The 21,757-nt window shown below is 42.4% G+C and overlaps 1 protein-coding gene across 12 annotated transcripts in view; it reads left to right on the top strand.

Moving 5' to 3' along the window:
* The window catches only part of LOC139338196 (neuronal cell adhesion molecule-like), a 72,334-nt gene that overhangs the window by 43,712 nt on the left and 6,865 nt on the right, over positions 1 to 21,757 (top strand). Inside the window, exons 3-28 of one of the 12 annotated variants that reach the window (XM_070973171.1) lie at positions 2,904 to 3,079; positions 5,044 to 5,149; positions 6,341 to 6,534; positions 6,925 to 7,047; positions 7,722 to 7,892; positions 8,502 to 8,558; positions 9,585 to 9,696; positions 9,807 to 9,991; positions 10,179 to 10,313; positions 11,417 to 11,560; positions 11,666 to 11,777; positions 11,866 to 12,032; positions 12,327 to 12,474; positions 12,620 to 12,744; positions 13,059 to 13,088; positions 13,843 to 13,944; positions 15,059 to 15,256; positions 15,494 to 15,564; positions 15,775 to 16,000; positions 16,125 to 16,240; positions 16,335 to 16,539; positions 17,373 to 17,495; positions 17,921 to 18,097; positions 19,343 to 19,378; positions 19,851 to 19,910; positions 20,128 to 20,247. In XM_070973171.1, the coding sequence (XP_070829272.1) occupies positions 2,998 to 3,079; positions 5,044 to 5,149; positions 6,341 to 6,534; positions 6,925 to 7,047; positions 7,722 to 7,892; positions 8,502 to 8,558; positions 9,585 to 9,696; positions 9,807 to 9,991; positions 10,179 to 10,313; positions 11,417 to 11,560; positions 11,666 to 11,777; positions 11,866 to 12,032; positions 12,327 to 12,474; positions 12,620 to 12,744; positions 13,059 to 13,088; positions 13,843 to 13,944; positions 15,059 to 15,256; positions 15,494 to 15,564; positions 15,775 to 16,000; positions 16,125 to 16,240; positions 16,335 to 16,539; positions 17,373 to 17,495; positions 17,921 to 18,097; positions 19,343 to 19,378; positions 19,851 to 19,910; positions 20,128 to 20,247 (3,325 nt within the window). In that variant the 5' untranslated portion in view covers positions 2,904 to 2,997. Of the gene's footprint in view, positions 1 to 2,903; positions 3,080 to 5,043; positions 5,150 to 6,340; positions 6,535 to 6,924; positions 7,048 to 7,721; positions 7,893 to 8,501; positions 8,559 to 9,584; positions 9,697 to 9,806; positions 9,992 to 10,178; positions 10,314 to 11,416; positions 11,561 to 11,665; positions 11,778 to 11,865; positions 12,033 to 12,326; positions 12,475 to 12,619; positions 12,745 to 13,058; positions 13,089 to 13,842; positions 13,945 to 15,058; positions 15,257 to 15,493; positions 15,565 to 15,774; positions 16,001 to 16,124; positions 16,241 to 16,334; positions 16,540 to 17,372; positions 17,496 to 17,920; positions 18,098 to 19,342; positions 19,379 to 19,850; positions 19,911 to 20,127; positions 20,248 to 21,757 lie in introns of those variants that run through there. The other 11 variants (XM_070973174.1, XM_070973172.1, XM_070973173.1 and 8 more) reach the window with 11 other exon arrangements.

Genomic DNA, 21,757 nt, shown 5'->3' with positions numbered 1-21,757 from the left:
CCACATCAGCTTGAAAGGTGATAACTCTGCTTTGATCTTTTAAGTACTCTGGCAGTGCATTAAATATCTATTGTATTGAGTTTCCCAAGTGAGATGGTTGCTCAGTTTATTGTCCTCGTGGCCTTGTCTGTTTTGAAAAATAGTTTAAATTCTTCTCTGGAAGTGTCCTTACCTGTCGTGTTTCTTTCAAAGGGACCATTTCCTGTTCGATTTTATCAGCCGTCTCACAGCTTTCGGCACAGCACTCCCAACAGTACTGCGTTTTTATCTCGGCCTCAGCAGTCTGTGCTGAAGTGAGCTTTATTTACTTTGGCTTTTCCAGCTCTGTCAGCACAAGACGCATAGGAAGGTCCAGCATTTGTGATGGATGTTTTGTGATTGCGTGTCCCCTCAAGAATTATATAGTCAAATAAGGAATGGGCTTTGAAGTGCAGTGTCTTCTTTAAGATGCACGGCTGCTCCAGCTTCAGCTCAAAATATTCTCATTATGCAAGCTTTTGCCTCATGCCTAATCAGTGAATTTTTTAAATCGGGAGTATAACATTTTAATCATTTTTATGCTCACTGTGGATGCCAGTAGTGTCAGACCCTGGCGGTTGGCTCCTTGTCTTAAGAGCCCCACTTGGGTTTCCACTGTCTTCCAACTGTGAGAGGGATGTGAGGGGCTGGCCCCGTATCGCTGCAGCTCAGAGGGATAATTATAGCACACGAACACACAAATGAATACAGGCGCACATATACAGTATGCACACAAAGACACACACATGCTGACCGGCTTGAGCTGAGCCGCTACACCTCATTAAATTGGGAAATGAATCCTGGATGAAGCCCTGGCTCCTTTCCAGATAAGAATCACCAGGCTTTCGGGGATTCACCGTAAAATTTATAATTAACACATTTATTCTCTTGCTGTCACATTCTGTCCTTTTTTTTGACTTCACCTGTGACTGTACACTGCCAAGTTCAGCCAGTATTGTGTTCTTTTACAAATGAAAATGATCTCAATAAGTTTTTACTTAAACAAAATTAGAGAACGTATTACAAAGCAGTTTCTAATCACCATGAATGGATTTTGCATAAATCACATCTGATCATAAATCTCTAACACACAACAAGTTGATAGTAAACATTGATGACCAAAGTTTGTTGCAGGTTTTCTGCTCAGTACATGTTCAGCAAACCGGCCTGCAGCTTTCAAACAAACCCCCCATCGGATCTTTTTATGTCAAATCCTAAACCATGGCTCCCTGATGGTGTCCACAGCAGTGTGATTGGTTGCCCCGGGTGAATAATACAGGCCTTCCCCAGAGAGGTGTAGTGGAGGCCGGGGGCAGCAGACGTTAGCCTCGCTCTCTTCCCATGCTACCAGACACACTGGCTCTGGGGCCAATACTGAATCATGACTGTAGGGCAGCACTAACAAATACATCAGTTCCCCAAGGAGGACCAGGCCAGGGTCTAACTGCCTGGCTGTCTCGCCTCTGGTCTCAGACAGAGCTTCCACTACCTCATCTGCAGCCCTGACAAGACCCACACCCAAAGGCAGGAGAGCGCTGTACACATATACAACTCCACCTTTAATGGGCTCAATTGGATTCTTTCATGCAGTAACCAGCATTAATATCACAAATTTGATAGTGTGCTTTTGTGATAACGCAGCAAATTAGTCTTCCTGAGCTCTGAATTAAGCTGTGACATTTTAATACTGTGCCAGTGGATGCCGAGGGTGAGACAGGCGGGAGAGCGAGATAAAAACAGGTCAGGCTGTAGTTGTTAAAATGACAGAAAACGACTCCCTTTACTCATCACTTGCAAGCTCACATTCGTACAAAAATAATTAATTATACTGATCTTTTTTTTTTTTTCGTAACAGGGCTGAGTTATGCAGATTAATAAAACTGAGAAAAGTCATTTGGACTCCATTATCTGTGCCCTCTGAAGCTAGGGTAACATTGTTTTGACCCTGACAGTGATTAAAACACTTGGCTTTTGCTGTCATTCCTTTTTAGCTGTCTCAATAAATAATTGCTTCTGGTTGAAGGAAGGTGTGATATGGCAACACCGAGCTGCCTGGCAACAAGAAAGATTTCAAACCTTGCTGTGTTCAACACAGTACACATATTTCTGCATTACTCTCCACTCTATTTGCAGTCCATCCACCGCCTAACACTGGTGATGGAGGTATAATTGGATTATATTGTGTAACAAAAGAAAGTCCTCACTTACTTAACAGTTAATCAATGGCCAATTAGCCTTTCACCAGTTTTTTCAAGCCTGTAAACAAGCCACCTTGCTTGAACCTGAACACCCTGTTGAACTTGTACAATCTGTTTTTCTGCTGTTAGAGATTTAAGATCCAGTCGCACGTGATGTTTCCCTCTACAACAATCTCATGAAAGAATGATGGTTCGGTGTCTGAAGTCTGACCTAATTGCCGATCAGTTTGCCGCTGGCTCAGTCGGTCGATCAAACTGATAAAGCTAAGAGTGAAATTGAAAGCAAAGTGAGTGTCCCCTTGTCTTGTCCCTTGGCATGTTATCTGCCGGCTGATGTGATCGATATGGCAGAGAAGCCTAATGGCATCGTGGCCACGCCGGTGATTAGCTGAGCAAAATGAGCCCATGTGGGCCCTGCTGGCCCGCATTGGAGTGCACTAGATCAAAAAGATAGCTTCCAGCAAACTACACTGCATGGCAACTAGCATCGATCTGTGGCCAGAGCTATATGTGTCTGTCTCTCTCCCATTCTCTCTCCAGCTGATGAACACAAAACAGAACAAACTCAGCTTTATGATTGATATCCGCGGTAACTGGATGTGCCATTCAACCCAGTAATCTCCGCTCCTGCTTCTATCCTCTTATCTCTGACGGCGTCTCTCTCTTTCTGTCTTTCTGTCCACGCAGTTGTGCATGTGCACGTGTCCTCCGACAGTGTGACTGAGCAGAGAGGCGGGGCGTCTCTGTATTTTGGGGCAGACCTTCGCGTCACACACTGCTGATGGAGAGGAGGAGGATGGACGCAGCACTGCTGGTGCTGTTCCTGGGACACCTAGCCGCCGCCTTGGAGGTCCCACTCGACCGTAAGAGCACACATCACCACACAGTACAGTCGTATCTCAGAGAGTGTAAATGGACTAATGTGAGGGGCTTGATTTGTCTGAGGCTGAAACAGTTGGTCAGTTAACTGATTGACAGAAAGTTTAATGGTAAGTCATTTATCAAGCCAAAGTACCATTTGCTGGTTGCAGCCTCTTAAATCTGACGATTTGCTGTTTTTCTTTGTCATATATGAGAGTGAACTGAATGTGTGTGTGGGGTTTGGACAGTTAGTGGGACAAATTTGATATGTACTGTAGCCTCAGGCTATGTTCTAATGGGACATTTTAGAAAAAAGAGAGATTAAAGGAATAATTTAGGGGATCACGTTTTTTGTAAATGTAGATGAGCTTGTTGGCATTTTGTTAGCATTTTGTTACCTTTAGACACAGTCACTCTAGCTGCTTCCCCCTATTTCCAGTTATTGTATTATGCTAAGCTAACCAGCTGCCTGGGGTAGCAAAAAGGAGGGTAGCATCGAGCTTCTCATTTAATTCATGGAACTGTTCCTTTAATCAGTTGATAAAGAAAACAATCCAATTAATTGGTAATGAAAATAATTGTTAACAGCATTCCTGTTTTTATCCAAATGAGATCCAGTTTTTCCTTTTATTTTCCCCTCAGTAGCTTTTTTTTTTTTTTTTTTTTGTATTCTACAGTTTGTCAGTATCACATTTAGGGCTGCATCTAATTGTTATTCTTCTAGATTATTCATTCATCTGCTAAATATGTATCAATTAATCATCCTATGTTCTGCTTATTATCATGTCCCACAGCCTGGGTGACATTTACAATTTTTTGGTTTTTAATCTTACCAGTCTAAAGCACAAAGATATTCAGTTCACGTTCATATATGACAAATAAAAGCATCAAATGCTCACATTTGAAAAGCAAGAACGTGTAACTGTTTTGTTCTACTGCTTGGAAATTGACTGGAAAAATTATTTAATTATTAAAGAAGTTGCAGGTCAACTAATTGCTTAATTACATTTATTCTAATCATCTGTCTTTGTACATTTATATCTACATATGGGGTCAGATTCCTGTTTTCTAAGCAGTTTATATTTCAAACTAAACATGTGTATTGTATGTATTGGTGTTGTAAAGGGAACACTCTTTACACCCTCATCCTGACTGCCCTGGAAAAGGAAAGTGTTTGTCAGACTGACCTCCAGCACCGCAGTCTGATGTCTTTGTGGCTGTAGATCTTCTACACATTGTTTGGTTGGAACTGTTGACCACTGGAGGCTGGCATTTCTCTGCTTTGTTTAAACCATGTCTGAAGCAGAGTTAATGCAGGAAGATATGTTTCACCACTAATGTCTGGTTTTCTTTACTGTCACAATTTTTCTTTCTTGTATGCTGATTCTTTGGAAAAACACTAAAGTTCTGGAAGGATGTAAGTCTGAAACTAGTGTGAATTCACTGCAGAGGTTGTGCAAGCAGTTTTTTTGTTGTGCATTGAAGTTATCTTTGATTTGTGTTATACTTTTGTTAAGTTTATGCTTAAGATGCTGAGTGGAGCGGATTTTAGTGTTGCATGCGTTGATTTCTTTGTTTCTTCATTTGCTGTTTTTGCTTCTGTGTGTTGCTGCAGCAGTAGAGCATTTTTCTGTAGAGTAATGCTGCAAACAGCATGAGTTCTTATGTCATTTGTTTTGTCACAGTCCATTAGTCATCTCCCCAGCATTGACAGGAATACATTAAGCAACAGATCATAACAACAAAGTGAAATGTACCTGAGCGTCCTGCATGCTTTCTCGCTGTTGCCCATGTTACAGTTCGAAAGCTTTTTGTGTCTGTCAGCAAACAGCTGGTTTGATTCAGTGCGGTGAGTCTACATGTGATTGGTAATGACTGCCTGTGTGATCAATGCCGCAACAGAAAAAGGCTTAGTTATGCAGTAAAGGTCATGATTGAATATCACCCTCTCTCTGATCGCCTGTAGTGCCACAGCCGCCGACCATAACTCACCAGTCCCCCAAGGATTACATCATCGACCCACGAGAGAATATTATAATCCACTGCGAGGCGAAGGGGAAGCCTCATCCCAGGTAGGAATCTGTGAAATGTGATTTTTGCATTAATGATGCTGTTACTGAGAAAGATATTCCAGGTGTGGATTCAACCACCACCTGTCAAATTTCAGTTAAAAGCCTCATCTGTTGTCAAGTTTCCAGAAAATATATTTTTAAAGCTGTAGTTTATTCAAACTTCATAAGAAGTAAAGCTGGTACTTCACATGCTGCCCATCAGAGGCAGATTTTAACTAATGCTTTTGAATCTTTTGCCTTTACACCATCCTCTTTCCTTTATCTTTCTCAGTGAAGCACCTAATTAATGTCACACACATTTGTACCTCTGTACTTGTGAGGACCCTCATTGACAAAATACATTTCTGATCCCTTAATCTTCACTTCACCCTAATATAACCTTAAGCCTAAAACTGGCTCTTATGTAACCCTCAAACATCCTTTTGAACAAGACTGGCAAGTACAAAATATTTTGCACATCCAAATCTTTTTCAATTCTCTTTAAAGCCCCTGAAAACGTGAATAATTAAGCAACAATCAAAGATAAAGTGAAGTAAAAAAGAAAGTCCTTAGGGAGATTTCTTCGGCATTTAATGTTAAAAACTGCTTCATCGGCACGATGTGGGATTAGATTTGAATTTGAACTTTTACTCTGTCACCCTTTACAGTGTGTCGTATCACAAGTGGACAGTGCAAGTGTAAATTTATTGAGGGAGCCTGGGACACATTTCATCTCATCTTTTTTAGCATAAAGGCTAATGTGTCCTGACAAGGATGTAACAGGAGAGGAAAGTGATGTAGACAGTAATGGAGTCTGTGAACAACAATCTGTCTACTTCTGGTCACATCACCAAAAGGCATATTAAACCAAGTGTAAACATGGTTTGTGATTGGTGCGCAGAAATATATGACACCACTCTTCTGCAACCGAATCCCTCTCACTTCAAACCAATGAGACGAGCCTTGAGAAAAGGCACAACAATTGTGTTTTTGTAGTGAGGTGGATTGGCCAGAATGTTGTCACTTGGCAAAAATGTCTCATTCTCCACAACAAAAACATGGTCCTCACAAGGATAGAAGGACAAGATCACACACACTAACCTAACCAGTTCTCAGCACCTCCTCCTGTGTACAGTGTGGTGGTGGCACCGTTGTCATAACACAGTTTATCATCAGTGCTGTTGTGACACTGGTCTGGTTTTTGTTCCTCAGTTTCTCCTGGACGAGAAATGGGACCCACTTTGACATCGACGAGGACCCCAACGTGACCATGAGGCCCCACTCTGGGACCCTGGTAGTGGACATCAGCAGAGCGAAGGCTGAGCAGTATGAGTGTGTGTATCAGTGCACGGCCAGGAACAAACATGGAACTGCTGTTTCCAACAACATAGTCGTAAAACAGTCCAGTAAGTGCCCTGCAGTCTATCAGTCCACCTTTATGTTCTTCCATTTTCTTAATGGCATACATATCTCACATCTTTCTTACATGATTCTTTTTTCTTTTCCTTTTTTGAAAATTAAGTTGCATTTTCCATCTTAAGAGTGCTCCTGAAAGGTAAAAGGTTGCATGCAGGAAGCAGCATGTTTTGCTTTGCAGGATGTACCAGTAGATAGAGCAAACACTCCTTTGTATTTCTCCTTTTGCATATTTTTATCCAGTTAGGCTTCATCCCTCTCATCTTGCGTCGTCACCTCTGTCATCATGTCAGCAATAGTCCATTAGCAACCCCATATTTCACGTCAAATCATGGGACTCCTCATCCACTGATGCGTGTATCATTCTCCAAACAATCCAGGATCCCCCTTGTGGTCAAAGGAGAAAATCAAGCCAATCGTTGTTCAGGAGGGCGTGTCCTTGGTGCTGCCGTGTCGACCTCCTGCTGGCCTGCCTCCCCCCATCATATTCTGGATGGACAATAGTGAGTGCTTCTGTCATGGGGGATGATAGCTTAGCTGCATACATGAACACATCATAACACACTGTTCCCTGTGTCTGTTTGGCACTTTAATGTAAGCATGTCATATTCACATTGCTGTTTTTAGACATTAATATGAGCAACTGCAAGCATCACGTGTCCGAGGGTTTAGGGGAAATGTGGTCTTAATGTTGAGAAATATCATTAGAGGCGACCAAAAATCTCATACTTGGTCCTGTATATTTAATGTAGTCACATTAAGTATTGTAATTAATTAGCTAATTATTGCTTGATTCATTAAATGTGTTGATTTGAAGGGGACAGTTGACCCAAATTACAAAAATTGCATATTGTCTCTGACCTTGAGCAGCTATGTAGACAATTTTGCTTTAGTTTCGTTCGAGTGCATTTGGTAGCTGCTGTGGAGCTTTCAGTTGTATTGGATCCACTCATCTTATGAGTGATACAGTTGCAAGCTCCAGGACAGCTATTGAATGGACCTTGTGATGAGCCCAGGAATAAACTAACTAATCTCAAGGTTTAGTTTAGACCTTACTTATATTTTTTCATCAAAACGTTTGTAATTTGATTGAATTTACTGTTTAAAGAAGGCAGCACAAACAGTAGTATGTATTAAAAGGTACGCATCAAACGGTTTAATTTGCTGTACATTTCAGACTTCCAGAGGCTGCCTCAGAGCAGCAGGGTAGCCCAGTCCCTGAACGGCGACCTTTACTTTTCTAATGTACTCCGAGACGATTCGAGGAATGACTACATCTGCTACGCCCGCTTCCCATACACGCAAACCATCCAGCAGAAACAACCCATCACCGTCAAGGTCCTCAACAGTAAGTCTGACTCTGTGTGTGTGTGTGTGTGTGTGTGTGTGTGTGTGTGTGTGTGTGTGTGTGTGTGTGTGTGTGTGTGTGGGGAGATAAAGGCAGTTAAATGCACTCAAGTTGTAATGAGCTAGCATAACTGAGATGACTAGAGTGTGAGTTTGTGTGCTATGTGACCGCATGAGAGGCAGCTCATTTACAGTAGTATGTGCTAGCATGACTGCGTAGGAGGGAAACAGCATTTCCTATCTCTGATTTCATCCTCAGAGACGCCAGCGGTCGTCATCCCACTGAAAAGACATATTGTCAGAGCTCTCATGGCTCCCTGTGCTGCATCTGCCAGGCAGGCGTTCATTATATTGCCTCTGTGAGACGTTCTGTATACGCGCTCTCTACCGACAACAAAGAACTGCTCTCATTCAGTCAAGCATTTTGTAGCTGACATGAGGACAGGCTGTTCCCAAGATTACAATCATTTGATTTTTGAGTCATTTAAAGTTTAGTTCTTGCCTTTTTGTTTCTGGACACTGTCATGTTAAGTTGTGTTTTTGTTTTGTTTTTTTAATGTGCCTGATGATTTCAACTTGTGGCGTGTTTGGTTTTTCTGTTGTGTTACAGTGGATGCAATCAATGACACAATGGCAGCTTTTTACAATGACACTGATTTGTTTAGTGGTGAGTTATGGCACCCCCTAGTGTTTACCCCCCAACCTAGAGCTCCAAACTCTATCTGTTTACCCACTAACACCAACCCTGAAACCCCACAACCTTAAGCTTTTTATAATCTCACTGATTTACTGAGGAGTGAGATCTGGCGCCCCCTAGTGTTTACCCCTCACATAGAGCATCAAACTGTAGCTGTCACCCACTAACACTAACCCCCTCAATCCAAGAATCCAAGTGAATTCTCTACCCCTCTGTCACTCCTGCTCTATTTAATCAAAACCCTCCTGATAACCATTCACTTCCTCCTATGACCTGCTAAAACCAGCTCTGCATGGTGATTCCAGCGCCGACTGAGCGGATTGTGTCATTTTTACGTGACAACATCTGCACAGTCTTCAGCTCTAAAAAAAAACTCATTGGATGAATGAATTTGATCCCAAAGCACCTCGTTAAAGTATAAAAATGTTAAAATTATACTTTTGGTTGCCTTTCCTTTGCCATAGCTGCAATCTTCATTTTCAAAATCACTCTTTCTGTGCTGCCCTGCCTAATTTTACAGCACACTTAGTTTGTCACCAATCATTTTCATCTCTTCCCATTGCACAAAAGATCTTTGATTTGTCTCCTTTGTCTGAAATATACCACACATTGGCTAACCTGCAACATGCCAGGGTGTTAAGTCATCATCATCACCATCATCATAAACATTTAGTCTGATTTTGTTATTACTTTAGCTGATTACTTCATGTGCAGTGGGTAGCAGAAAGCAAATAATTCTCAATTCTATATCAGGCTTTGTCTTTATTATAACCCCAGATAGCTATAAAATTTACATCTAACCATTAAATATGAATAAGAATGTTGGTCTGTAATGAAGTGGATTAGTTTTCATGCATTACAGACCAAATGTAGATGAGAGCTTTCATAAAACCACAGAGACTGAGAAGGGCCTGGTTCAGGCCTGGATTATCATTGCGGTGGACTTTTGCAGAAGAGCTGATAGTACTTTCATTGTAAATCTGTGTGAAACTGTAGAAGAACCAGCGGATGAGCGGAAACCATCCTTCCTCATCCCATCTGGCCCCTCCAGCTCCAAGACAGTGCTGAGAGGACAAGTGCTGGAGATGGAGTGTATCGCCGAAGGACTGTAAGTGAAAGAGTCGGCCATTTCTTTGGTCCTGAAAGCCTCAAGTGCCCACCTGCTCGAGTGTCATCATCACTCTCTGTCTCTTCCCTTCTCTCTCCCTTTGATTCCAGGCCCACTCCTGAGGTCTCCTGGACCAAAGTGAGCGGCGATCTCCCAGCCAAGCGCACATCCTTCCTGCACTACCAGAGGACCCTTCGTATTGTGAACGTGTCAGAGTCCGACGCAGGAGATTACCGCTGCACTGCCAGGAATCAGCTCGGCTCGGTGCACCACACCATCCACGTCATGGTCAAAGGTGCGTCTGTGATGAAACGCACAGCATCCCATCGGGCCCTTTGTTTCGCCATGTGGTGGCACAGTCACTCCTTCCTGTCTCTTCATTCTCCCTCCATCTCATAATTGATTTATGCACAGATGCCAACAGGGCAGTGTGTTCAGTGATTAATTCTCCAGCCTTCTGCTGTGCTCGCTTCTATTTTCAGCTGCTCCATATTGGATCAGTGGCGCTCCCAGGAACCTTGTTCTAGCGCCGGGGGAGAGCGGTGTGCTGACCTGCAGGGCCAGTGGCACGCCCAAGCCCTCCATCACCTGGGCTATGAATGGCATCCCCATAGAGAGTGAGTGCGCCCTGCTCCTTTGACTGAAAGTCACTGTGCTTAGAAAAGACATTTCCCTGTCCCCATTTTTCATTTTTCATGTAAGCTGAGAAATGTCTTGTGTCATTTTTTGAGACTAGACTTTTGTTTTCAAAGTACAAATTTACAAAACAATACCTCACAAAGAAGAATATAAAGACGTTTTTCTTCAATATTACACAAATTAAGCAAACCCTCTCAGTTTTGTCAGTGTTGCCCAAAAGGCTTCAAAGTCCAAGTCTCCACACAGAGCCATGAAACAGTCCCACAAATAACCCCTAGAAAACCATAACTTGTCAGTTTTACACTTTTTGTAACGAATTTCTAAAACAACAACATCTTAATTAGTGAGCTTCAGAGGTGCTGATTGGCAGATTTAGTTTTCTTTGTACAGAGTCATGCCAGCTTTTGCCCCTTTCCAGTTTTTATGCTTAACTAAGCTAAGCAGATGCTCACTGTTATGTACAGACATGAGAGTGGCATCAATGTTTGTCCCTTAACTGGGCAAGAGAGAGAATAGAATAGATATGTTGCACTATTATTTCTATTAATACATCCCTGATTTCAAAAAAGTTGGGAAGCTCTACAACATGAATAAAATGTAATGTCATAATATGCTAATTATTTTTGACATATACAAAGAATATATTCGGTGTTTTACCTCATCATATTTGTAAATATCTGATTATTCTGAATTTGATGCAGCAACATGTTTCAAACAAGTTGGGACAGGAGCAGGTAAAGACTGGGAAAGATGTGGAACGCTCCAAAAACACCTGTTTGGAACATTCCACAGGTAAACAGGTTGATCGGAAACAGGCAATAGTATTATGACTGGGTATGAAAGGGGGAGCAGGAAATATCTGATCAAGGAATAAGTAATCAATGCCACATTTTTTGGTAACCACTCAGAAAGTATTAAGTTTTGAGACACAGCCTGAGACGTGAAACACATTAATGAGAGCCAGAATTGTCTGTTTGGCAACCAAGACACCTGACAGCTCCTGTCAGCATGTTTGAAGCTTCTCTACATCCAGAATTCAAACAGCCAGAGTTGCATCTGTAACCCCTGTATCCACGAACAGACTCCCCTAAGGACCTCAGCAGAAAGGTGGAGGACGACACCATCATCTTCACTGATGTGCAGCCGGGATCCAGCGCCGTCTACCAGTGTAATGTCTCCAATGACTTCGGTTACCTCCTGTCCAATGCCTTCGTCAATGTGCTGTGTAAGTTCATTACACAACAACCATTTGCATTAAAATGCTGTTTTACATTTACATTGATTTCTGGAGAGTAATAACATGGCAATAATTGCTGCTGCATCACTGCAGCGGAGCCACCCAGAGTGCTGACACAGGCCAACAAAGTCTACCAGGTCATCAAAAACCACCGGGCCCTGATAGACTGTGCTTCCTTTGGATCACCCATCCCTAAAATTACATGGTGAGTTAATGACCTTTTAACAGAGGAGTGTTTTGTTTTGTGTTTCGTTCAAAAGCTCAAAGCGGCTGCCTCTCTCTCGCTGTCTCAGGTTTAAAGACAGTCGGTCCAGCACCCTGGATGGAGACCCTTACATCCTTCATGACAATGGCACTTTAGAGATCCACATAGCTCAAGCCCACAATAGTGGCAGATACACCTGCGTGGCCAGAAACAGCATCGGTATCTATGAGAATCACGTCTCCCTGGAGGTCAAAGGTGAGGTCTCTGCACTGAAGAATCGATAGTAAGACAGTTAGTGCACTGGCACAGAACTGGCTATGAACTCACACAGTGCTGTTAAAGTGTGTTAAGTGTTTGCTATATAATATGTCTTTCCATGGTTAAGATATATAAATAATCACATGATCTATCAAAAAACAAATAAGTAATATAATACCGTTGAAGTCAAGCCCTTTTCCAGGCACATGGTTTATAGTGTATTTGTCCACACTGGTGATTCTTCCATTTCTATTCAACTTGAAGCTAACCTCCTTGTCCCCCTCTAATCAGAGCCCACCCGAATCCTGAAGCAGCCAGAGTATAAAGTTGTGCAGAGGGGCAAGTCTGTGGTGTTTGAGTGTAAGGTGAAGCACGACCCCTCACTCATCCCGACCATGACCTGGCTCAAAGACGATGGAGAGCTGCCTGATGATGAGAGGTCAGAGCCGTCTGCAGTTTGTTGGATTCAGCTAGTATCTAATTAGCAACCTTACCTTTAATTACACCGTGCTTTGATCTTAGCTCCAAGATTTGATAGAATCCAATGTAGTGCTGAACTGTGTTTATGAATGCTTTGTTTCCAGATTAATCGTGGACTCTGACAGCCTCACCATCACTGATGTGACGGAGAGCGACGCAGGCATGTACACCTGCATCATGAACACCACTCTGGACCATGATTCAGCCAGCGCTGAGCTCACTGTTGTCGGTAAGTTCGGCTTGCAGGAGCTCAATTTCAATGACTCATAAAACAAACTCACAAATTATTTAAGTCTGTGTCTCAGGCCTTCTCAGAAAAGTGAATCCATTCAATAAGCTACGCACCAGAGTGCCTTTCAGCCCTTCAAGGTTAATTGCCAGAAAGTTTACTTAGGTGGGCCGGAGCGGATTTAGCCAGCTATCGTGTCAGCAGCATGAATATTTGATTGTTCCCCTCTCAGAAAGCCAGATAATCTTCTTTGTTTTCTTATGGCTGACTGACCACTAAACTCCCCATTTCACTCACGCCCTCCTACCTGGCAGAGGCCACGCCAACACCAGCTGTTGTCTACGGTAAACCTGCAGCACACATGAGCACCCAGATGTGCTCAGCTGAATGGTCTTGTGTAGTTTCTGTTAAGTGAAGCATGCTGTGGCCTGAAGATTTGTTTTTGACAATCACTGAGCATTTTCAGTCCATTTGTTTTCATTTTGATTTATTTGGTTTGTCTTAAAGGTTTTTTCTTTTGAGTAAATTGTATGTTTTTACAAGTTTGAATCCATTAAAGCACTGATGGAAGCATTAAACATTTAGGCAAAGGGGGAGCAATTTCCACTCCCACTTGAATGCAAAGATAATTTGTAAAGCAGGCATCTCCCCATTTTCACCATTTGGGATCTTTTCAAATGTTTCGTCATCACTCATTTATTCCAAGCATGCGTTCCACGTTATCATTACAATTTCTAAACATGTGCTTCAATTTAGCCTCTCTAGTGAGCCTGAGACTCTATTTCCTGCAGAGTGATTATGGAAGATGCTCAGTTGAGCATTGGTTGTTTCATATGCATGATGCAGCGCCTGCATGTGCATCGTGGGGCAAATAGCATCGTCAAATGGAAAATGTAAAGAAATAGAGCAGCAAATCTAAGGTGTGCTTGGTTAAACAAACATTCTTAGCATTTATTATGATTCCAGCATCACAGGAAGCAAATTATGAGAGCAGTTACCCTCTTTTGTTTTTGCTTCATCTTCTCGTGGCATGAACGCTTCACACTCACTGACTGGAACTGTGTGCTGAAGTTGCTGCCTGTGCTGTTTCTCCACTAGAGCGACCCGACCCCCCAACTGACCTGGAGCTGACGGACCAGAAAAAGAGGAGTGTTCAGCTCACTTGGACCCCTGGGGATGAACATAACAGCCCCATTCAGAGTATGTCTTAAGTGTGTGTGTGTGTGTGTGTGTGTGTGTGTGTGTGTGTGTGTGTGTGTGTGCAAGTTGTACTTTGATTTTGTCGTGAATTGACAAAAAATCTGTCTCTGCTGACTCTCCCAACAAGTGCAAAGCCAAATCACTAGAGCACCCATTTGATTAATTATGTATTTGGCATTTAGCTAACTCCCCGAAGCAGCAAGTGGGGATATGTGAACAAAATCAGAATGATCTACAATACTTGAGTCTCCATAATTGCAGTCAACCAATAATATAGTCTGCAAAAGTCAGTGGGAAAAAGTTCCCCTGCAGGCCTGAAAAGAGGCTGTAAAAAGTTTGTATTTCTTCAGTGACAGACCGCTGACCTGAGGTCAGTCTCAAGTCTGATGACAAGTTTTAAGAGCGTATAAAATACCAAACCAGCAACAGAAATCTCTCTCAAACCTCTGCTGCATCTTAATTTTCTTCTCCACTGTCAACCGATTCCAAGAAAGTTGGAACAGCGTGTAAAACATAACTAACTGAACGTGACAGCTTCTAATTCTTTTTGACATCTACTCAACTGAGAACGGTATAAAGACAATATATTCAGTGTTTAAGCATCAACCTTGTTGATTTTTGTAAATATCTGCTTATTCTGAATTTGATGCCAGCAACATGTTTCAAACTAGTCGGGACAGGAGCAACTAAAACACCTGTTTGGAACATTCCACAGGTAAACAGGCTCATTGGTAACAGGTGATAGTATCATGATTGGGTATTAAAGGGGCATCTTGGAAAGGCTCAAACGTTCACAAGTGAGGATGGAGCGAGGTTCACCTCTTTGTGAACACATGACTGCATGAACGATGTTTGCTTCTGTTTTTATTTATGAACACAGTGACTTTTTTTGGAGTCAGGTTTATAGTAAGCGCAGCTGTGAACACTTATCGTTTCATGAAAACAGCCTCAAAGCACTACCATGAGTAGCATATTGTGACATATTTCAGTAAAACTGTCTTTGCTTTTTGAGTCACAGTACCCCAAAAAACCTTGAGGTGATTCATTTCACTGTCGGACGGCGTATGAAGTGTTCAGTTATGTAGAATACTTATCTTTTTTCTATTTCACACAGAATTTCTGATCCAGTATGAAGACTTATTGCACCACCGCGGCCACTGGCACAATCTTACCGAGGTCCCTGGCACCAAGACGACAGCTCACCTCAAACTTTCACCCTACGCCCACTACACCTTCAGAGTTCTGGCCCTCAATGCTGTGGATTTCAGCCGCCCCAGTTTATCCTCCAGAGTGTACAAAACAGAACCTGCAGGTACAGATTCAGCTGCCTCGGGCCTTTGATCGAGTTTGTAATTGGTGCTTCAGTCTGTAAATTAATTCACACACGTGAGCGATTCTGTGTTGGAAACTGTTTTTTAAGTAAACATGGTAATATGCGTCATCATTGAATATCTCATTCACAAAGAAAATCAGTTCTGGTTTTAGCCTCAGTGAAAGGCTTTCTTTGGAATAATGTTTCACTGTGTCTTTATTTTTCTACGTTTTTCAGCTCCAGACGAGAATCCAACAGGTGTACAGGGATTTGGAACAGAACATGATAATCTTGTAATCTCCTGGAAGGTAATAAAGTTGTATAAGTCTGTCTGTTTTAATCCTGAGGCACTTACTGTTGTCCAGGGAGTGCCATGAAACATAAAAGCACACTTCTCTCATTAACTGGCCTTATGAGTTTTCGTTTGTTCTCACTTTTCTCTCTTTTTGTCATCATCCACCAAAGCCACATACATCATAATGTACTGAAAGAAACATTTTGAACACTCTCCTCTGCAGCCGCTGTCAGGCCTCCAGTCTAATGGTCCAGGGCTTCACTATAAGGTGATGTGGAGGCAGAAGGCGGTGGACAGTGATTGGACCACAGTGACTGTGGCTAATAACTCCAAATTTGTTGTGTCTGGAGTGCCCACGTTTGTTCCATATGAGCTGAAAGTTCAGGCTGTGAACGACTATGGAGCCGGACCCGAGCCCGCTATTGCCCACGGCTACTCAGGAGAGGACTGTGAGTTCCACCTTTAGACCCTTTAAAAATGCACTGTGTACAAGCGTCTATAGTGATGCATTTGGCCGTTAAACCTGTAACATTTACTCACAACTGTTTCCTGTGCTCCTTGTCTTTTGTACAGTGCCAGTAGCAGCTCCAGAAAACGTGCAGGCCATCGTGGTGAACAGCGCTCTGGCAGAGGTGCACTGGGATCCCGTGCCCTTTAAGTTAATACGGGGACATCTCAAAGGATTTAAGGTACAGTGCAAAAGACCACATGTAATGTATCATGTGCAGCAATCCCACCAACCGTAATACACCCATAGTGCTTACTGTGTACCGTGTGTCTTAGGTGTACTACTGGAGAGAGCGCAGCCTCCACAAACACAACCCCCATCACGTGGAGAAGCAGATCCTGACCTTCAGTGGGAACCACACCCGCGGCATGCTGCCTGGTCTGCACCCCTTCAGTCTGTACTCATTCAACGTCAGGGTTTATAACGGCAAGGGAGAGGGTCCCCCTAGCCCCACCCAGCAGTTTGAGACACCTGAAGGAGGTAGGCAACGGAATTCTTTCTTTCTTTCTTTCTTTCTTTCTTTCTTTCTTTCTTTCTTTCTTTCTTTCTTTCTTTCTTTCTTTCTACAGTAAATGTACCATTCAGAAATGTCAAATGACATTGACATGACAAATAGAAGACAAAGATACTCTACCACGAGTCATTGCTTGTGTCATTCTGCACAATGATGCTCAAACATCCAAATGAATTGAGAATAAGCAGTGTTTGTGTGGAGAGGAACTTTAAAGGTGCAACATGTAAGAATTTTAGTTTAAAACATTCAAGAATTGGCTAAAATTATCAGCAGAATGAAGAAATGACAGTGTTGACTTTATGTCAAAGACGTCTGTGTGCTGTGTTGCAAAAGCTGTTTACGTAAGTTAGCATGCTAACCAGCTAGCCCGGCCCATCCTGTTTGGTACATCTTTGTACCTTAAAAGGTCATAGTCCAACAGCATAGCCCAGGCCTCTGGAGGTGGGCGGCAGGGTGCTAACAGATGCCCGACCTCCCTCTTGCTCCTCTCCCACTTCACACCTCTCCTGAACCCAATGTGTCATCGTCGTCCTCCAAGTCAGAGTCCTGATTGGAGCTGCTGTAAATCTGTCAGCAAAGTGTTCACTAGGAGGCTGCTGAACCCGCTTCTGTTGCCCACTCAACCAGCTCCGCTTCTGGTGCTAACCCCTGCCAGCATCCCCCCAAACTCTGGCATCTTCAGTAACTCTTGACACAAACACTGACTGTCTAAATCGTTCATTTAGAATAATGGTTTGGAACCTCTTCAGATTTACTTTGTTAAACTGGTGTAAGGTTTCATGTTTTGTGTTTTCTGCAGTGCCGGGGACTCCTACCTCCCTGATAGTCACCAACCCCAACCTGGACTCTCTAACCCTTGAATGGAGTCCTCCTCATGTCCGTAATGGACGCATCACCGGCTACACCCTCAAATATCAGCAAGGTGAGGCTTTTTTTCCTCTATGACAACAACTGAGCTTATATATCTTTGCCAGGTAAATGTCACCTTCATGTAGTTTGTAGTCTGTTTGTCCTCCTTTTTCATGTCTTGTGCTGTCATCCTGCTCAGACTCAGATTTTGAGACAGAGAGAAATAACAAATAAAGGTTTAAAGTAGGTTTAAAGAGCATTTCAAGCAATTATTTTGCCTAAATTACAACATAAATTAACAAATCAACTTTTGTCACCTTCTATTTCTGAACCCTACACCTCTGTGCTCCAAATGCTTTCATTTCCACCTTTTCATCATTGACGCTCCAACCCCATCTACAACCCCTCCTCCTCATACCTCTATTCAACTTATCTCACTACTTCCCAACTTCCACTTCCATCCCATTATTCTTGTCACCTCATCCTCCACCCCTGTAGTCAATAACTCCAATGAGCTGGGCCCAATGGAGGAGCTGGCCCTGCCTGCCAATGAGACCTCAGTCACTTTGCCCAACCTCAAGTACAGCACACGCTACAAGTTTTATTTGAATGCGAAAACAGTCAGGGGAGCAGGCCCAGCCATTTCTGGGGAAGGTGTCACCATCATGGACGAAGGTAAGTCAGCAAATGCAGACGACTGAAAGTAAATAACCTGTTCATATTTCTTCAAGTGGAACAATGTTTGAACTGATTGAACTGATGTGAATTGTGTCTATAAGTCAGGTATGAAGATCCGAAAATGCCATTAATTTGCAGATCACATGTGAAGTCTGTGCAAAGTTACACACAATCCAACTCTTCACTATGCAATATTACATTCATCAAATGTTTTTTTTGACTATCCTGCCTTCATCAGGGTTGTTGATGAAAATTAATTCATATTTCTGCTGTTATTTTTTTTAGCCATGAGGAAAAATAAAGTATTTTAAAAGAGGATGATAATGTTGCTTTGTAATTTTTATTTTTTGTGATCTATTGATGTATAAGTTTAAGGAAACTGGAATCAACCTCAGACATCATCATGATGAAGGCAAGATAGCCAATAGCCAAAAATCGTGGTGTTCTGGAGAGGAGTTGTGCGAAGTGTTTAAAGTTGGATGGACTTGCATTGAAGCTCACACTGGTTGCGTCTCACTGTCTCATAGTTAGAAATTAATGATTTGTGCTGAAAAACATCAAAACACTGAAATTGTGAAGCTTGTTGTTCTGTTTTGTTGTGTTTTCTGTTTAGTGCAGAAACAGTGACAGAAAATCAGTTTGAAGCATATATATATTAAACAGATATCTGCTGGTTGCAGCTTCTCAAATGTAAAAATCTGCTGCTTTTTTCCATTTTATGTTAGTCTAAATTGAATATGTTGCTGTTTTGGACTGCTGGTTGGACAAAACAAGCAATTTGAAGATGTCACCTTGCATTGTGGGAAATTATAATTTTTCACTGTGGCATTTATAGACTAAATTAATTGATTAATCAAAAAAATGCTCAAGCCATTAATCGTTAAGGGAATTAATTACTGTTAAGTCAGAACATTGTCATGTGTTTCCTGTATGTGAAATGTTACCGTCACTCCACGTGCAGTTTAAAGTATAATTTTTTGTTTTTGGCATTTTACATAGCACGGTTTACATAAGCTCTTCATCCATGTCCATGTTTAGTGGAACATGAGTGTGACCCAGTTGCATTGTTACACAAGTTGACCCATGCTGTTATAAATCATCAGACGGATACTTCCTCACATTTCACAGCATGACCACATGAATGCCTTTCTGTTAATGTTGCATACAGTGACCCAGGTGGGGGGGTCATCCTGTAGTGACCCCTGTCCCGTTGTTTCTCTGTGTCCTGTTTCTCTCTACAAGTTCTAATATCACAGCTTGACGTAGATGTGGGCACAGGTACCAGTGGTATCTAGACGATGCATGTTTTTCAGATACAGTCAGAGCTTCAAACCCCACCGCAAGCATGCACTCCTCATCTTTAAACAGTTTCCCCTCATCGCTATCAAATTTTCTGCGGCCCACCACAACACTGCTGAGTTAAAAGCTGGGGAAAGTTCAAAGCCACATAGATAAAGATGCCATGTGACATGTGCCTCTTTAATGATGTGTGATAAAACTGGATGAGTCTTTTCAAAGCGCTCGGCTGCTTTTTTTCCTTTTAACTGAGCCTTTGGCGACTTTGACCCCTTGTCACTTCTTCCACTGTGGCTACCGGTGCTGCTTCCCGCTGCATGGCAAGAGTTTGCTTGGCATGCCAATGAACTGTCTGCGCTGTGTATAATGACTTCAGTGTCTGTGGTGTCTCTGCTTGCGTCTGTGTGTGTCTCATGTGTGGTGCGGTCTTTACCCCTCTCCATGTTGTTTACAGGAAACACCCAAACCTCTCATCCCATTGCACGGTCTCCTCCACGGCATCCGTCCCCCCAGGGTACATACTGCCGTGATCTTAGTACACTACATGATCAGCTTTGTGTATTGTTTGTTGGCATAGTGTCCTGATTGGAAATTGCTGTTTTGTTTGGCTGTGAGGGTTTAGGTTTGGTAATGGAAATCTCATCATATCAAAGCAATTAACAGCCAGTTATTGGATCACCCTTTGACCAACAGACCGATCTTGATGGTTGTCTTTTCTCTTGTGTGCTCAGCGCTGCCTGTGAGTCCTTTTGGGAACGTTAGCTCCTCGGTTGGAGAGGACGGGGCCCTGATCAGTTGGGAGTACTGGGGGCCGGAGAAAAATGTTTATGTAGAATACAAAAACAAAAACAGTAAGCGAAGCATCACACCTTTATTACTGTCAGTTTCACATGTAGGTGGCAAGAGACCCCTACTCCATTATTGGCTTGTGCAGGTGAATAGAAATTTTGGCAATCATGTCAACGCTGGCTCCTGCCAACATGGACCCAGATGTGAAAAACAAGGCGGTCTGTGATTGGATTGCTAATTGCCCAGTCCTATTATTGACTGGAGTTGTGCTCATCTCCCGTGACAATCACGCTGGAACTTGTGCAGACAAACATCATAAAAAGCAGCACAAACACTCCTGTTATGCCAAATGATTTTGACTGAAGTGCTCTTCATTATTTTTATCCACCTGCAGTGAGGATGAACAACAAACGCTGCGTTGCTGTAGTATGGCTCTCTCACACCTACTGTTCAATGGATTCAATTAGGGATTATCATAATTATAGATCGCATTCATTTAGAAAATGTTGTTATCAAAAACATAATCTTGTGATCATCAGTCAAACACATTTCAGTGTCTAGCTCATCGCCACATGTATAATTTAAGGGGACCCTGAGAGATCAATGCAACAATACACAAGCAAAAACAAAAGAAAATGGAGGTGAAATCACAAGAGCAGCATTTAGAAAGCAAAACTAAGAGTCTGCAGCCAAGCAAGCAGCTCTGTGAGGCCGTTCTTTTTCTTAATCCATCTGTGGAACTCAGGCACTGTGGTGCTTTGAGCTAATGCTAACATGTTCACATGCTAACATGCTGATGTTTAGCAGGTATAATGTTTGCCACATTCACCGTATAGCATGTTAGCGTGCTAATATTTGCTAATTAGAAAGTAATACAAAGTACAGCTAAGGCAGATGGGAATGCCACAGGTTGTATGTTAAGAAAAAGTATTTTACCAAAGTATTAGAAAGCCAGATTTATCAAATTTCGGCCTGTCCAACAGTCGTTGAGACATTTACCTTAAATCCACACGTTGTGGTGCTAGAAGAAAAGATGGGATCACCAATGTAAGCAGGATTCATCATCTTGGCACCATGAATGTCTGTACAAAGTTTCATGGCAATGCATCTAGTAGACAGAGATATTTCAGTCTCTGGTGAGGCAGTGATAGACCGACTTACCACCATTTGTCGGTCATGCTGCTGGCTTGCCTATAAAAGCACAACCAAATTCAGAAATGCAGCAAGTCACACAGAAGACAAATAAACGAGTCGCAAAACCGTTTCCAGGGGACAATGACTATGGGAGGTGCATTCATCCCATTTTATCGTCCCCCAGAAAATTCTGTTGTTTTGTAACTCATATTCTTTCTCTCTTCTGTAACTTGCAGCATTTCTGTATGTGACTGTGCTTCTGTGTTCGGTTGTATTTTCTCATATTGCAGCATTTTCTTTCTATATGCTGCACATGGGTTGTCAAGTTGCTGAAATTCTTTTCTTCATTTGCTCGTGTTACCTCAAGTTGTGGTGCGTTGAGCTTTCAGGGCCACTGTAATAATTCATTTATAGAGTAAGCTGTTTTTTCAGAACTCC

Source organism: Chaetodon trifascialis, chromosome 10 (assembly GCF_039877785.1).
Source record: "Chaetodon trifascialis isolate fChaTrf1 chromosome 10, fChaTrf1.hap1, whole genome shotgun sequence".
NCBI classification, from domain to species: Eukaryota; Metazoa; Chordata; class Actinopteri; order Chaetodontiformes; family Chaetodontidae; genus Chaetodon; species Chaetodon trifascialis.
Note: the sequence above shows the minus strand (reverse complement) of the source record. Positions and strands in the feature narration are given on the sequence as shown.